This window comes from Balaenoptera borealis (assembly GCF_965194805.1).
Source record: "Balaenoptera borealis genome assembly, chromosome: 6".
NCBI classification, from domain to species: Eukaryota; Metazoa; Chordata; class Mammalia; order Artiodactyla; family Balaenopteridae; genus Balaenoptera; species Balaenoptera borealis.
Window position 1 is genome coordinate 78,268,456 of NC_138863.1, and position 17,774 is coordinate 78,286,229.

General features: G+C 39.9%; 1 protein-coding gene across 4 annotated transcripts in view; it reads right to left on the minus strand.

Moving 5' to 3' along the window:
* The window catches only part of FMNL2 (formin like 2), a 310,152-nt gene that overhangs the window by 95,493 nt on the left and 196,885 nt on the right, over positions 1 to 17,774 (minus strand). For all 4 annotated transcript variants that reach the window (XM_082395722.1, XM_082395719.1, XM_082395720.1 and 1 more), the window contains exons 3-4: positions 7,931 to 8,011; positions 2,596 to 2,672 (exon numbers count right to left, since the gene is read on the minus strand). In XM_082395722.1, the coding sequence (XP_082251848.1) occupies positions 2,596 to 2,672; positions 7,931 to 8,011 (158 nt within the window). The remainder of the gene's footprint in view (positions 1 to 2,595; positions 2,673 to 7,930; positions 8,012 to 17,774) is intronic.

Genomic DNA, 17,774 nt, shown 5'->3' on the forward strand with positions numbered 1-17,774 from the left:
TCCTTTTAATTTCTGCAAATCATAAACTCCTAGGTAACAGGGTCCTTTTAGACAGAGAAGATAACATTCTCTGCATGGTTTTCCTTAGGGATATATTACACAACACTGTCCAATAATTATTACATATAATATTATTTTCAACAAGCATAACAACAAATAACAGCTATCATATATTGAGAGTAATTACTATGTATTAAACCCTGTATTAGGTCTTTCATAAGTTATCTCATTTAATCCTTACAACATTCCTATTAGATAAGTATTATTATCCTCATTTTATAGATGAGAAGTTAACTTAGGTCACATGATAAATACAGAGAGTTTATGTAACTTACTTAAGTCTAATAACTGATAAGGGGGCATGGCAAAAATATGAGCCAAGATCTCTCTTTCCCTAAGGAAAATGGGCACCCAATTACCTTTCTAATATGGTACCCCAAAGAGTGCAATAAAAATCTAAGGATTCCCTATGCAGCACCTTGCATTCCCAGAATTCCTCACTGTAGTAATTGATTACTTTCACATTATTTAGTAATTCTTCAGAAGTTTTCCCAATCAAATACGGTCAAGCCAGTTAGTTTCCATCAAGAAAAGTCCAGTTCAGGTTTGGGTTTTCAGGACAGGCAAATCAGGTCAAATTCCTGGTGTGTGGTTTCACTCCATATAAGGTTATGCCAATAATTGGTTTCATAGAATCAGACAACGCACTTCCAGGAATTTTTGTGCTGCTAAAGCCAAAGCTTTCCAAGTGTCTCACGTAGGTAGTAGACAAGGGGAAACTTCAGCTGGTGAAGATGAAAGAAATGCAAGAATCTTTCAACATGCCTAGAGTATCCTAAACAACAAACCACTCCAACTGCTTGCAGATTTGCACTGGCTTCCACCCAACCAGAGCTCTTCTACTCAGCCAACTTTATATTGGAAATGATCGTCTTGCCTTGGTATTTGATGGTCAATTTCACATTATTTCAGCAATGCTTGAAGAAATGCTTTTTGACAATTTGTAGAAATCCTGGCTGCAGCTCATGCCACCATTTTCAGTCAAGAAGAAGTGCCAAGAGTATGGGGTTGGACCCTACCAAATGGAATCTAGCTCCTGATCCACAAATATTGGAAAGTATTTGAATTTCCTAAGCTTTGGATGCCCAGCTATATTAAATCACCACCACTTTCACCCCCAATAGACAAACCTCATTGTTTTGATCCCAGAGTCCCGATTATCTTATTTCCTTTCAAGGAAAGAGCTGCCAGATTAGGCTAGATAAGAAAAAGAACATCGCATTTTGAACAAAACGTCTGGCTGGCTCTACAGCTGTAGACTTTGTGGAAGTCTCTCGCCTTCTCTGGTCCTTAATTCTTTTAATTTGTAAAACGAGGGTCTAGGTAATCCTAAATTTCTCTTCCAGTTCTATTTTCATGACACTCTGATCCACTGTTCTATAGCCCATTTTCTGGGACAAGGGTGATTATCAACCTTAGGTTAGAATCAGTTCATTTTCCAAATATTTCATTCTCAAGGTGCCAAACATGTGAAATTATCCTTAAGGAAATGAATATTCTCACCCAGGCTATGGAGCTATAAATTAACTTTGCATTTCTATGACTTAAAAAAGCTTATTCTGAAATAACTGCAGAAAACAACCATTTGAATGGCTTATACCAAACATACTCAGAAGTAGAAGTAAACTGCTACTTAGGTAATTATTTTACAAAGACGCTGAAAAACAAAAATGTAATATATTTGTAAAACTTCATTTCCAATAGACCTATCACAGGGGAAAATTCTAAAAGATCCAAAGTCTACAGTCTTTCCCTTGCAAATCTCAAAGAATCAAAATCCAGAGGGGTTAAATGATTGCCAGATGTTAAACAGGTACTTTAGGAAGAATTGAAGCTATAAAATAAAATACTGACATCATTCTGCCTTAGAGAGAAACCTTATTTGAAGGTACTGTACAATTCTGATGATCTCAGGAGGGAGAGAGTGTGTAATGAAGTTGTACTTGGCTTGAGGCAAAGCAACCATGCTGTTGTATGAAAAACTCTTCGAAATGCTTAGTGCAGACATTCCCCAAACTTTACTTTCCAGTGCGGATTTACATTTCATGGTCCTGAAATTTGGGGATGTAGGAAGCAGAGACTCAGAACGAAGTATCTAAGTGCAAGGGGGTATGTCAAGTGACACCACTCCAGCTTCTGTCCCCTTCTGGCCAGGGAATTGAGAAAAGAATGAAGAAGCTTCAAGTAACCAGGTCAAAGACCTCCAGGGAAGGCTTCAAGATCTTCCAGGATCTCAGTCTACATGACTTGTCGGGGGTTCCTGACTTCCCAGGGAATCACTATACACACACCATCACTGCATCCAAGCAGAGAACTTTACAATTAGTATAAACATCCCAAATCAAGGACTGTCTGTCCTGCTTCTGATTCTTGTACAGTGAGCAATTCAAGAACTAAAACAAAGGTTCCACCCATCTAAACCTCAGTCTCAACTTATAACAAACAGTAAGGAAGCTTAATTCTTTGGATATGATTCAGTCACTTTGTAAAGTGTCCAAAAGCTTTAGAGCTAAAATGTTCAGTGGGCACACTTACCCAATATGGTTGGTTCTTAAAGAAATTTCCAGTTCTCTTAGCACTTGTGTGGACTCTTGAACACGCCGTCTGAATTTCTATAATTCAAGAACACATATTCTCACAAAACATATTTTAGCAAGTGCTATAACTGCAGCTTACTTGTAGTAAGTTTAACAATATGAAAATATCTCTGCTTCTAAAGTGGGCTTCTCACACATTTCTTTTTGCAAAGTGCACAAATTTTTCTCATCGTAACCGTCAGCTTATGTGAAAGGACTGGGGAAAATGACTTATTTCATGTACTAAGTGTCTCTGAGTAAGTAGCTTATTTTTTTCCCTACCCCACAATACAACAATACTCACTGACATACCTATGTTGGGGTCCCTAAAATCACCCGTTTCAATGATTCGCTAGGGCTCACAGGACTCAGCATGTAATTGTCCTTGCCGCTAGGATTTATTACAGCAAAAAGATGCAAGGTATAATCACCTAAGGGAAAAGGTGCGTGGGGTGAAGTCCAGAGGAAACCAGATACAAGCTTCCAAGAGTATTCGCCCATAGGAGTCATAAATGACAATATTCGTGAAATGCTGTCAACCAGGGAAGTTCATTAGACACTTAGTACCTGGGGTTTTTACTGGGGGCTCATCACTTGAGCACTCTCTGCCTAGCACATACCAAAAGTGCAGCCTCCCCAAATGAAAACTGGCATTCCGCATAAACCATGTAGTTGGAATCAACAGTTTGGGCACAGTGAGTCATTATTAACAGGGAATTCTGGGAACTCTCCCGAAATCCAAGTCCCCAGTTGCCAACCAAGAGCCAAACTTGCAAGCAGGCCTTTCTAAGGTGGCAATCTCATACCTACTATGCTTGTTCTTTTCTGCATGACCTCACGTGGAAGGTCCCTCCTCTAGACACCTCCCTTCTACTTGAGGGATGTCCTTCCTCATTCCCCTGCCTATCAAAATCCCACGTGTCCTTCCAGAACTCCCTCAGGTCTCCCTTGGCCCAATGAATCCTCCTCTGATAGTAAATGTACTCATTTCTCTATCCTCTCGACTGCAAATAACCTCCAAGGAATCACTGGGTTGCACTGCACATGAGTTCTTTGGAACGCAATTTCCTACAGAAATATTTCTTTACAGTCACTAAAGTCTTAGGCCAGTCTGGAAGAAGGCCATTTGATATGCAATGCCTTCTGAGAAGAGTTCTACGCTCTCTGTGCTAGAGACCCAAACCACCTTCAGGTTACACTGTTTTCAGGAAAAGCCTTTGAGAATCCTGGCCAGGATGTTGGGGATCCTTCTCCTCTGCTCCCATGACTGCAGAAGGAACCGGGTCATCCAGCTCCAAAGACAAAGGCATCCAAGGGCAGGAAGGACAGGAGGAAGGTTAGAAAGGAGGATTCCGGGATGTGGGGAGGGGAGAGCCCTGCCACAGGCAGGCCCCGGTGCCCCAGGGAAGACTGGACCCCTGCTCAGCACTGACGGGCTCCTGCTACCCTCTTCTCTCCTGGAGGCCCTTTACTTCTCCACCAGCTGCTTCTCACCGGAGCAAAAAGTCTCAGTTTCCCCGACTGCCATTCCTGAAGCACCCAAAGACCTTCTCAGGTGTGTAGCATCCGCGATATGTGAAATAAAAGCATCCCTGATGCCAAGAAAAAAGAGAGCCGCCCCCTCTTTTGTCAAGAAAGGCTTAAGAAACAACAAAGAGTCATCCATAGGTTGGAGGGACATCCAAGCCCAGGGCTTCCTAGAGAGCCTTCCAGCAATGAGGACTGCCAGTGAGGTAGGGTCTATGGCCGCACAGCTGAGGAAACCATTTCCAGGTGTGCCGGATGCTGCAGAGGGGCCAGTCCCATGTCAGGGTCACAAGTCTTGGGTTGTCTGCACATGTGGCCTTTAGGAAACGACTCAGCATTCCTAGCTATGCATTATGCATAGTTCTGATTCGTTCCCTGCAGCCTGTGCTGGTTCCCTAACTGAGCCTTATGCTTCCTCAGGGCAAGGTCATCCCTCACATACACTGTGAGCTACAAGGGCACCCAGTGTAGCACGGAGGACCTAACAGAGTGCGAAAGAGGATCTGCCGAAGGACTAAGAGGCATGTATCAAACCAAAATAACTCAAAACACTGAGATAAGAGAGGCGACAACAAGAGCAGATAACATTTATTAGGCTTTACTATGAGAGGCACTACACTTTTGCAACTGCAGGAAAACTGAGGTAGAACTAAACTGACTTCGCCCTGTATTCTATTCTCTTGGCAACCGTTTGAATTTCAGCTGGTGGACTTTGGACTGCAGAGAAATCTTGGCATCCACTTCCCTAACACATAAACAACGGCTGCCAACACTCCGCACTTGTACAACGCACCCAGAATGCTTTAAAACACTTCAAAAGGGAAATCGTGCGACTGTGGGAACCAGCGAACAAGAGCTGGGTACCACTTATTAGCAGTGTTCACCCTTCCCCCAGCCCTCTCTGTACACGGCAGGCCCAGGGAGGAGCCCACGGAGACAGCTGAGCCCTGGAGACCCGTATAATAGGGTTTCTTTTACAACTGCAGAGCCCACAGAGGACCAGACTCCTTTCTTCATGGCCTGTCACCTCTCCCCATGCCAGACATGAGCACATCCCCTCAAAGCACAGACTGAGAACCTCCTGGTATTAAATAAGGAGACTGGTTTGGAGAGATATCTAATTTAGGCTCTTCCTTCCCTGCCCTACAGGGTTTCACTTAAAACTACTTAGAAGAAAATCAAAATAGAAGATGCTTAAGAAATTTTTTTAGAAGACAGCAAATTAAGTATCTTCAATTCAATGTGAACAAAAGATTAATGAATGAAGTGCTTCAGGACTCCAGATGCAGTTAAGGGTAAACTGCTCAGCTTAGACTGTCTGGCTAAAATGGAAAGCCTGATTGGAAATCTCTTTCTCCCTGCCTCTAATTCAGCTGAGAATCGTAAACTCATTTTAACTGCAAGCCATGCCTTACTCCAAGCAAAATCTCCTTTTTTCCAGGCTTTAAGCATGACAGTTATGGTGAGTGGAACAGATCATTTCCTACTGCCAGCTCCTGACAGAACGCTTAGTAAAGCAGGGATGGTTGATCCAACATCCACTTTATTTTTTTCTGAAAGCTGAATGACTGATCTTTTTTTTTTTTAACATTTCTTTAATTAATTAATTTATTTATATTTATTTTTGGCTGTGTTGGGTCTTCGTTTCTGTGCAAGGGCTTTCTCCAGTTGCGGCGAGTGGGGGCCACTCTTCATCGCGGTGCGCGGGCCTCTCTCTGTCGCGGCCTCTCTTGTTGCGGAGCACAGGCTCCAGATGCGCAGGCTCAGTAGTTGTGGCTCACGGGCTTAGTTGCTCCGCGGCATGTGGGATCTTCCCAGGCCAGGGCTCGAACCCGTGTCCCCTGCATTGGCAGGCAGATTCTCAACCACTGTGCCACCAGGGAAGCCCCTGAATGACTGATCTTGAAAGATGAGGCTCAGGCCAAACACGGCCATTCAGGTGAATACACATGGCTAGGGCAGAGATTTCAGGAATGAAGGTCAGCCCAGACAGACATCCTTTGTCTTGGGCCTCTTTATGAAGTTATTTGCGAGGAAGCAAAACACTTTCTGAGCAGCTGATCTGTTGTTGTTGTTCATTTTACATCTTACATTCCCAGGAATAATTGTTCCGAGGAAGAACTGGGACTGGGCCAGGAAGAATCCACCTCTTCTCTCCAACCATCTTCCTCCCCACGGGGCTTGGGGCTGGAGTCTAAGAAGCACTCTCTCGGAGTTTATGTATTTTCCTTTTTTAAAGAATTCGACAAATGCTGAGATAATTGTCAGGGGCTGGGACACTGAGCATACTCTCAGTCTTGTGTACGAATACGGCATTTCTGCCAGACTCAGCTCGGGATGAGAGTGCCTAATCCTGGGTCTGAGCTGTCCAGCCAGAAGGTTTACGAGTTGGGGGATTTCTGAAAATATTTCTCATACAGAATCTTGCTGCCCCTGTGCAAAAGAAATAGCCTGGTTTTTTTTTTTTTTTTTCTGGGTTGTGTTTTGTGTATATGGGTATGCCTTCCTTTAACCCTCTCTAATGTGATGAAATTGAAAGGTGCTATATCGTTGGGGAGGGGGACAAGAAAGAAACTAAGAATTAAGCAGCTGTCTCACTTAGCAGACCTGACAGAAGCTCTTTTAAAAAAAGGAATGTGTGTGCCGTAGTTATAAGGAGGGTATTAGGATACTTTGATAGGTACATTCTTAGAAGAGGAGGCTATGTCACATATGGCGCCTAGGCGACAGCAAAGGTCCACAAGCCATTTGCATCATCACTCCTAGACTTTATTTCCGCCTGTCTGCATAGTAACTTACAGGACAAAGGGCCAGGAAATGTCCAAAAGGAAATAATAGTTGTTCTCCTTTACTTGATTTCTTTCGGCGGGGGGTGGGCACAGTGTTTAGAATGTAAGCAGAAGATGCAGAAAAAGGAGCTTAAAAAATATATCTCAGAGCCAAGAGCCCTAGAAATAGTGGCTAACTAGGAAAACTGTGCCTTTCTGCTCTCATGAGTCACACACTGAAACAACAGAGGGAATTCAGCTCAAGATATTTTCAGGGCAGCCTTGAAAGCAGGAGCTGTGGAAGGTCAACCGAAAAACAAGTGCTGTCTGGTGACTAGCCCTTTATCCATCTTGAGCAAGGGCGGCTCTGCCCTGAGACATCCCAGGACTGATCCAGGCCCCAGGGCTGTGCCAGGCTACATGCTTTACCACAAGGCATCAGTTTAAACCAATTGTGTGGCTGCACAAAGCAGGGCTTGTTTGTAAAAGGAGAGAGTCCGCTGAGAATGGAATCAGCTATTCTCTCCTTACCTTCTTGGGGCCAGGGGCACGGCTGGGGCGGGGGAAGCAGCTAAAAGCATCAACACAGGATGTGAGTGCACAGCTGGGATGACAAAGCCCCAGTGATTTTTCAAGGTCTCTGGAAATGCACCAAGGCATGAAAGACAAGTATTCCCTTTGCTAGGCCTATTTTTCTGGGGCCCTGAACACCTCTGGACTGAACCTACCGCCCTGTGTAATTGCAAATGGCAGCAACTCAATAACCATCAGAGGTACATGACTCCCAACTCAGGAAAGTACTTTTAAACACATTCTCAAGCGAGGATGGCTTTTTTCTTTGTCTTTTCATGTTGTCCGGCTCCAACAACTCCAAGGTTGTTTTCCCAGAGGCTCCGGCAGAGGCTATAATGGAGAGGAAGGAAGGTCTCCTCCAGGGCAGGAGGATTCTGCCTGCTAATGAGGAAGCAACAACACAAAGTGGAAACAAATCCATCTTACCTTCCGGGTTACAGCTGGATCCAGATAGCCTTTGAGCTTTTGAATGTAAGTATGGGGAGGGTTCTTCACCTGGAATCGTTCCTGCAGGAAGCACGAAAGTAAAGTAAAAAGCATGAAAGCTCTGAAGGCATGACGGTCAGCCATATTCACACAGATTTATACTGCTGACCCAAAGCCAAAACGCATCTGCCGCATGACCATGGCCCTGCAAAGAGTCACTGGTTTTGAATCTTTAGAGTCGATGTTCTTATCCCCTCTTTGCCTACGAGGAAACTGAAACTCAGAGCAGATCAGTCCTTCCCTAAGATGATGCAGCAAGTCAGGGGTACAAGTAGATTCAAACCCATGTTCGCCCAACTCTAGAGTCTGACCTGCTTTCTCGGTGGGGCTCTGCAGCTCTCTTTCTGGGAATAATGTTCTGCCCAACCTGTGTTCAGGGACCTCTTTTAGCAGGTCTTCCATCTATTGCATATTCTTTGAATATCTTCAGTGTTGGCAAATCTTTTTCTGTTGAATATTTATTTTATCTTTGAAAATATCAAAAATTTGTCTTAAACTAGATAAAACTAATTTGTTTCAAAAATGAGTAATGAGTCTATTGCTCAGAGACTGCGGTGAGTGTGTATTTGTGTGCATGTGTGTGACCATTAAGTTGTTCCTAAGGCAGTTTCCAAATCAGAAGACTTCAAAGTATTGTGAACAAAGGCACAATCATTGAAATAAGCATATTATATATATATATACACAAAAAACACATATATGCCAAGGTGATATTTGAATGTAGATTGGGGGTGGGGCCCATGAATCTGCATTTCTCACAAGTTTCATGCTGACACTGTGGATGGAGGGACCACACTTTGAGAAACTCATGCCCACGTGTATCAGGTTTTACAGACCATAATGTCCAAAGCAGAATAAGCAGGAGTAAGCTGGGCAAAATCCAAAGGCCCACACTATAGAATGGTAAGTACTATATTATAGTCATATAATGATAGATGACATTCTGATAAAAAAGAACACACTGTATTGCATGGTTCTATGTGGATGGATTGTTGAGACAAAAAAGAACAAATGATTTCTTTCACAAAAGAGGCAAAATTAAATATTAACTGTTAGGGACACATATATAGGTGGTTTATTCACATACACACACACACACACACACACACACACACACACACACACATACACACACAGACAAGAGGTGGGGGAGATTTGCATTAAAATGATAGTCAAGGACCAAGGAGGGGGAAGGGAAATACAGTTTGATCCTGAGAGGCCGGCAATGTTCTTTTCTGATCCTAGAAGTAGTTACACGGATGTTGGTTTTATCTTACTTATTATGCTATTCTTAAGTTTCACAACCTTTCCTGTATATACACTATATTTAACACACCAAAAAAGTTTACATAAAGCAGCCCCAAAAGGAACAAAAAGATTTGTCATGAAATCAGGACAATTCTTATCAGGTACTTTTCTGCATACAACTCAAGAGATGTTTTCCTAGTAATTCTTTTTAACCTGATTATTGCTTATGCCAAAATGGAATTTTTTAGTATTTCACAACACTGACAATTGGTCAGTATGTTAAGCGTTTGTTTATCCCATATAAATTTGTATTTCTCCAATACAAGGAACCACAACATTCTTCCCAGTCCACTCAAGCCTTGTTCACTTACAGATTTAGAAATGCTTAAGATCGTCCTACTATTATCAAAAGATCATCTTGTTAGTGAAAATATACATTTTATTATTGCTTAACACTACTCTAAAATAAAAGAAAGTGGCTTAGAGTGAGACCAATACTTCCCCTTTATTTAAAAGTGATCATGGTAAATTTCATAGTATACAAACTGTCTCTCAACGGAGCTGTTTTAAAAAATGGTCAGCTTATTATTTCTAATTATTCCCCCAATTTTCTATCCCACAAGCAATTTCTAATTAATGATTCACACATATTCAACATCTCTGGTGCCATCACTGTGTATCAAGTCCTATGTATCAAGTCCTAATTTTTTTAAACAAACACTATCAACTTTACGAAGGGATCAGATAGGATCCAATGGTCACAGGGTTTTAGCAATAGCCCAGCTGAGGGCTAAAATAATCATAAAAAGTTCCCCAAAAAATGAACTGACAAGCTATCTAGAAACCAGTTACTATTTCCAACCTTGTGTATGAAAACAGCTGATGCCAGAGATATACTGGGATATAAATAAAATGCTTTTTAATAATACAATCCAATTACCCCAATTTTTAAAAATCCCATGACAGAGACAACTCAACCTGTGCTCCATTCTACTATAGCAAATACTACCTACCTCTAAATATAAAGTTCTTAACACATGAAACTCAATGAATTTTAACTGTGGCTAATGCAGCATTTGCTTGAGGACCTAAAATTTGAAATCTGTGGACAGTTACTGAGAGATTTCTAATGTTTGTTCTTGCAGGCAATGTCTTCACACCATAAGAGCCATATTTATTCCTTTAAAAATAACAAAATTTAAGTAATTCCCTGGCAGTCCAGTGGTTAGGACTCCACACTTCCACTGCTGGGGGACTGGGTTCGATCCCTGGTCAAGAAACTAAGATCCCGCAGGGCACATGGTGCAGCAAAAAATAAATACATAAATAAATAAAACAAAATCTGGATGACTAGCATATAGAACATATTGACATTCACTCAACTAGTAAAATCCCATTTTTGACAGTCATAAATATAGCTTTCTCTGTTTCTTACTTAACATTGTGGTCACCCAGAGGGGCTTTCTCAAACAGACACATTTGCTGGTCCTGCTGACGTGATTAATTTCCTTATAATTAATCCCTTGAAATTATGGACAAGGTCTATATTTAATAAACTCACACTTTTTCAAATGTGCTTAGCATTTGCTGTTGTGTTTTAGGCATTTTTTCTTCACGTGTTTGAGTAACTTACTAACATATTTCCAAGAAACAGAAAATGAAGAAAACTGATGCTTTAAAACACATCATACATCGTAGCTACTTCTCCAAAAACTGCACCTACCTCCAGGGATTCAAGTGAAACCCTTATGGAGGAAAAATACAAAGCCCCAGCTATTTTCCTAAAACTTGGGAGTTGCTTGTCTAATCTCAAAAGGAGCTACTGTTTGAGTTATAAATCCAGCACCTGGCGCACGCACCAAACCTTTTCAGTCTGTCTGTCTTCAACATGGCCATTTGCACAACAGAAACATTTGTCGGAATACACTGGAGAATTCCAGCACCTTGCCAAAACATTTATTTTGAAGAACTCTGGATGGATTATTGGCATTATACTTATTTAAATTAATAATTTTTTCCTCTAAGCATTAGAATTTTAGGTTTTTCACTGAAACGCAAAATTGCCTTGGCTTCTGGGACCGCTTCATATCCCACATGCTATCTTCAATAACTAGTTACCATCACAGCAAGATCTTTTTTGATCCACCTCCTAGAGTAATGGAAATAAAAACAAAAATAAACAAATGGGACCTAATGAAACTTCAAAGCTTTTGCACAGCAAAGGAAACCATAAACAAGACGAAAAGACAACCCTCAGAATGGGAGAAAATATTTGCAAACGAATCAACGGACAAAGGATTAATCTCCAAAATATATAAACAGCTCATTCAGCTCAATATTAAAAAAACAAACAACCCAATCCAAAAATGGGCAGAAGACCTAAATAGATGTTTCTCCAAAGAAGACATACAGATGGCCAAGAAGCACATGAAAAGATGCTCAATATCACTAATTATTAGAGAAATGCAAATCAAAACTACAATGAGGTATCACCTCACACCAGTTAGAATGGGCATCACCAGAAAATCTACAAACAACAAATGCTGGAGAGGGTGCGGAGAAAAGGGAAGCCTCTTGCACTGTTGGTGGGAATGTAAATTGATACAGCCACTATGGAGAACAGTATGGAGGTTCCTTAAAAAACTAAAAATAGATTTACCATATGGTCCAGCAATCCCACTACTGGGCGTATACCCAGAGAAAATCGTAATTCAAAAAGACACATGCACCCCAATATTCATTGCAGCACTATTTACAATAGCCAGGTCATGGAAGCAACCTAAATGCCCATCGACAGACAAATGGTTAAAGAAGTTGTGGTACATATATACAATGGAATATTACTCAGCCATAAAAAGGAACGAAATTGAGTCATTTGTTGAGACGTGGATGGATCTAGAGACTGTCATACAGAGTGAAGTCAGTCAGAAAGAGAAAAATATCGTATATTAACGCATGTATGTGGAACCTAGAAAAATAGTACAGATGAGCTGGTTTGCAGGGCAGAAGTTGAGACACAGATGTAGAGAAGAGACATATGGACACCAAGGGGGAAAACTGCGGTGGGGTGGGGATGGTGGTGTGCTGAATTGGGCGATTGGGATCGACATGTATACACTGATGTGTATAAAACTGATGACTAATGAGAACCTGCAGTATAAAAAAACAAACAAACAGAACAACTAATACTAAACTTTCATTGGGTTATTTGTATGGAAATATGTTAATATAAATGTTTAAAAAAATAAAAAATAAAAAAAAATAACTAGTTACCTGCTTGTTCAACATCACTGATAAGGGTAGCTTAATTAGATTAAGCCCCTAACGTGAGTTAGGCTATATAGAAATATTGTTCTTAGGGATAAATCATGGTGATATGTCAATAGGGATGGATAAGCCATCTGAAAGAGCTTTAAAAATACAAATTTCTTTCAAAATACCTAATCATACAGCATCACCACCACTCTGACCTCTTGCCATTTATATCTTTGTGTGACCAAACTTTCTTCATGAAATGTTTCTGGATGGGAAATAAAAATGGCTTTGACGGTTTTAATTATCCTCCAAAAACATTCAAAGAACGAAGCCCAAAGCCATTTCTTAACATTCAGGACACTATGCTGACAAACTGCACTAAAAGAAGCGTGGAAGGAAAGAGAGGGGGAGAACAGACTTTAATATCTTCATGAAGCGTCTGTGTCATTTGCAAACAGTTTAATAAATTAGAGTGTTAGGAATTCAATTTCTCTGGTAACGACCAGAAAACTTCTTCTCATTGCTAAAAGTGACTTAATTTATACAGGCCCAGGAGCACAATTACCCTTGCATCTGGGGCAGCACTTCTTGTTTCTCAAAGATTATTAACTTATCTTTTAATAACACTTTACAGTTTACAATATTCTTTAGGCCTCTTAACTTACTCAAGCTTCTCTATCTGCCAAACATATGTAAAATTCCATTTTATAGATGAGGAAACTGAGGCTCAGAGAGTAAATGACTTGCCTTAAATTTCACATTCACACACACATATACACACCCACACCACCCCCACTCCCGATCAAGGATTAAAACTCAAGTTTTCTGACTCTCTAATCCTTGTTCTTTTCACTACACTATAATAAGTGTACTCATCTTGCTTTTGATAGAGTAAGTTTTTATTTATTTTTAACATCTTTATTGGAGTATAATTGCTTTACAATGGTGTGTTAGTTTCTGCTGTATAACAAAGTGAATCAGCTATACCTATACATACATCCCCATATGTCCTCTCTCTTGTCTCTCCCTCCCACCCTCCCTATCCTACCCCTCTAGGTGGTCACAAAGCACCAAGCTGATCTACCTGTGCTATGCGGTTGCTTCCCACTAGCTATCTATTTTACATTTGGTAGTGTATATATGTCCATGCCACTCTCTTCGTCCCAGCTTACCCTTCCCCCTCCCCATGTCCTCAAGTCCATTCTCTACGTCTGCATCTTTATTCCTGTCCTGCCCCTAGGTTCTTGAGAACCATTCATTCATTCATTCATTTATTTAAGATTCCATATATATGTGTTAGCATACGGTATTTGTTTTTCTCTTTCTGATTTACTTCACTCTGTGTGACAGACTCTAGGTCTATCCACCTCACTACAAATAACTCAATTTCCTTTCTTTTTATGTCTGAGTAATAGTCCACTGTATATGTGTGCCACATCTTCTTTATCCATTCATCTGTCAATGGACACTGAAGTTGCTTCCATGTCCTGGCTATTGTAAATAGAGCTGCAATGAACACTGTGGTACATGACTCTTTTTGAATCATGGCTTTCTCAGGGTATATACCTAGTAGTGGGATTGCTGGGTCATATGATAGTTCTATTTTTAGCTTTTTAAAGAACCTCCATACTGTTCTCCATAGTGGCTGTATCAATTTACATTCCCACCAACAGTGCAAGAGGGTTCCCTTTTCTCCACACTCTCTCCAGCATTTATTGCTTGTAGATGTTTTGATGACGGCCATTCTGACTGGTGTGAGGTGATACCTCATTGTGGTCTTGATTTGCATTTCTCTAATGATTAGTGATGTTGAGCATCCTTTCATGTGTTTGTTGGCAATCTGTATGTCTTCTCTGGAGAAATGTCTATTTAGGACTTCTGCCCATTTTTGAATTGGGTTGTTTGTTTTTCTGATATTGAGCTGCATGAGCTGCTTATAAATTTTGGAGATTAATCCTATGTCAGTTGCTTCATTTGCAAATATTTTCTCCCATTCTGAGGGCTGGCTTTTCGTCTTGTTTATAGTTTCCTTTGCTGTGCAAAAGCTTTTAAGTTTCATTAGGTTCCCTTTGTTTATTTTTGTTTTTATTTCCATTTCTCTAGGAGCTGGGTCAAAAACAATCTTGCTGTGATTTATGTCATAGAGTGTTCTGCCTATGTTTGCCTCTAAGAGTTTTATAGTGTCTGGCCTTACATTTAGGTCTTTAATCCATTTTGAGTTTATTTTTGTGTATGGTGTTAGGAAGTGTTCTAATTTCATTCTTTTACATGTAACTGTCCAGTTTTCCCAGCACCACTTATTGAAGAGGCTGTCTTTTCTCCATTGTATATTCTTGCCTCCTTTATCAAAGATAAGGTGACCATATGTGTGTGGGTTTATCTCTGGGCTTTCTATACTGTTCCATTGACCTATATTTCTGTTTCTGTGCCAGTACCATACTGTCTTGATTACTGTAGCTTTGTAGTATAGTCGGAAGTCAAGGAGCCTGATTCCTCCAGCTCCATTTTCCTTTCTCAAGATTGTTTTGGCTATTCGGGGTCTTTTGTGTTTCCATACAAATTGTGAAATTTTTTGTCTAGTTCTGTGAAAAATGCCATTGGTAGTTTGATAGGGATTGCATTGAATCTGTAGATTGCTTTGGGTAGTATAGTCATTTTCACAATGTTGATTCTTCCAATCCAAGAACACAGTATATCTCTCCATCTGTTTGTATCGTCTTTAATTTCTTTCATCAGTGTCTTATAGTTTTCTGCATACAGGTCTTTTGTCTCCTTAGCTAGGTTTATTCCTAGGTATTTTATTCTTTTTGTTGCAGTGGTAAACAGGAGTATTTTCTTAATTTCTCTTTCAGATTTTGTCATTAGTGTATAGGAATGGAAGAGATTTCTGTGCATTAATTTTGTATCCTGCTACTTTACCAAATTCATTGATTAGCTCTAGTAGTTTTCTGGGAGCATCTTTAGGATTCTCTATGTATAGTATCATGTCATCTGCAAAAAGTGACAGCTTTACTTCTTCTTTTCCAATTTGGATTCCTTTTATTTCTTTTTCTTCTCTGATTGCTGTGGCTCCAACCTCCAAAACTATGTTGAACAATAGTGGTGAGAGTGGGCAACATTGTTTTGCTCCTGATCTTAGAGGAAATGCTTTCAGATTTTCACCATTGAGAATGATGTTGGCTGTGGGTTTGTCATATATGGTTTTTATTATGTTGAGGTAGGTTCCCTCTAGGCCTACTTTCTGGAGAGTTTTTATCATAAATGGGTGTTAAATTTTGTCAAAAGCTGTTTCTGCATCTATTGAAATGATCATATGGTTTTTATCCTTCAGTGTGTTAATATGGTGTATCACATTGATTGATTTGCATATATTGAAGAATCCTTGCATTCCTTGGATAAACCCCACTTGATCACTGTGTATGAGACTTTTAATGTGCTGTTGGATTCTGTTTGCTAGTATTTTGTTGAGGATCTTTGCATCTATGTTCATCAGTGTTATTGGCCTGTAGTTTTCTTTTTTGGGGACATCTTTGTCTGGTTATGGTATCAGGGTGATGATGGCCTCATAGAATGAGTTTGGGAGTGTTCCTCCCTCTGCTATATTTTGGAAAAGTTTGAGAGGGATAGGTGTTAGCTCTTCTCTAAATGTTTGATAGAATTCGCCTGTGAAGCCATCTGGTCCTGGGCTTTTGTTTGTTGGAAGATTTTTAATCACAGTTTCAAATTCAGTGCTTGTGATGGGTCTGTTTATATTTTCTATTTCTTCCTGGTTCACTCTCGGAAGGTTGTGCTTTTCTAAGAATTTGTCCATTTCTTCCAGGTTGTCCATTTTATTGGCATATAGTTGCTTGTAGTAATCCCTCATGATCCTTTGTATCTCTGCAGTGTCAGTTGTTACTTCTTTTTCATTTCTAATTCTATTGATTTGAGTCTTCTCCCTTTTTTTCTTGATGAGTCTGGCTAAAGGTTTATCAATTTTGTTTATCTTCTCAAAGAACCAGCTTTTAGTTTTATTGATCTTTGCTATTGTTTCCTTCATTTCTTTTTCATTTATTTCTGATCTGATCTTTATGATTTCTTTCCTTCTGCTAACTTTGGGATATTTTTGTTCTTCTTTCTCTAATTGCTTTAGGTTTAAGGTTAGCTTGTTTACTTGAGATGTTTCTTGTTTCTTGAGGTAGGATTGTATTGGTATAAACTTCCCTCTTAGAACTGCTTTTGCTGCATCCCACAGGTTTGGGGTCATCGTGTTTTCATTGTCATTTGTTTCTAGGTATTTTTTGATTTCCTCTTTGATTTCTTCAGTGATCTCTTGGTTATTTAGTAGTGTATTGTTTAGCCTCCATGTGTTTGTATTTTTTACAGATTTTTTTCCTGCAATTGATATCTAGTCTCATAGCGTTGTGGTCAGAAAAGATACTTGATACGATTTCAAGTTTTTTAAATTTACCAAGGCTTGATTTGTGACCCAAGATATGATCTATCCTGGAGAATGTTCCATGAGCACTTGAGAAGAAAGTGTATTCTGCTGTTTGGGGATGGAATGTCCTACAAATATCAATTAAGTCCATCTTGTTTAATGAGTCATTTAAAGCTTGTGTTTCCTTATTTATTTTCACTTTGGATGATCTGTCCATTGGTGAAAGTGGGGTGTTAAAGTCCCTACTATGATTGTGTCACTGTCAATTTCCCCTTTTATGGCTGTTAGCATTTGCCTTATGTATCGAGGTGCTCCTATGTTGGGTGCATAAATATTTACAATTGTTATATCTTCTTCTTGGATTGATCCCTTGATCATTATGTAGTGTCCTTCTTTGTCTCTTGTAATAGTCTTTATTTTAAAGTCTATTTTGTCTGATATGAGAATTGCTACTCCAGCTTTCTTTTGATTTCCATTTGCATTGAATATCTTTTTCCATCCCCTCACTTGTAGTCTGTATGTGTCCCTAGGTCTGAAGTGGTCTCTTGTAGACAGCATACAGGCGGGTCTTGTTTTTGTATCCATTCAGCCAGTCTATGTCTTTTGGTTGGAGCATTTAATCCATTTACATTTAAGGTAATTATTGATATGTATGTTCCTATTACCATTTTCTTAATTGTTTTGGGTTTGTTTTTGTAGGTCTTTTTCTTCTCTTGTGTTTCCTGCCTAGAGAAATTCCTTTAGCATTTGTTGTAAAGCTGGTTTGGTGGTGCTGAATTCTCTTAACTTTTGCTTGTCTGTAAAGGTTTTAATTTCTCCATCAAATCTGGATGAGATTCTTGCTAGGTAGAGTAACCTTGG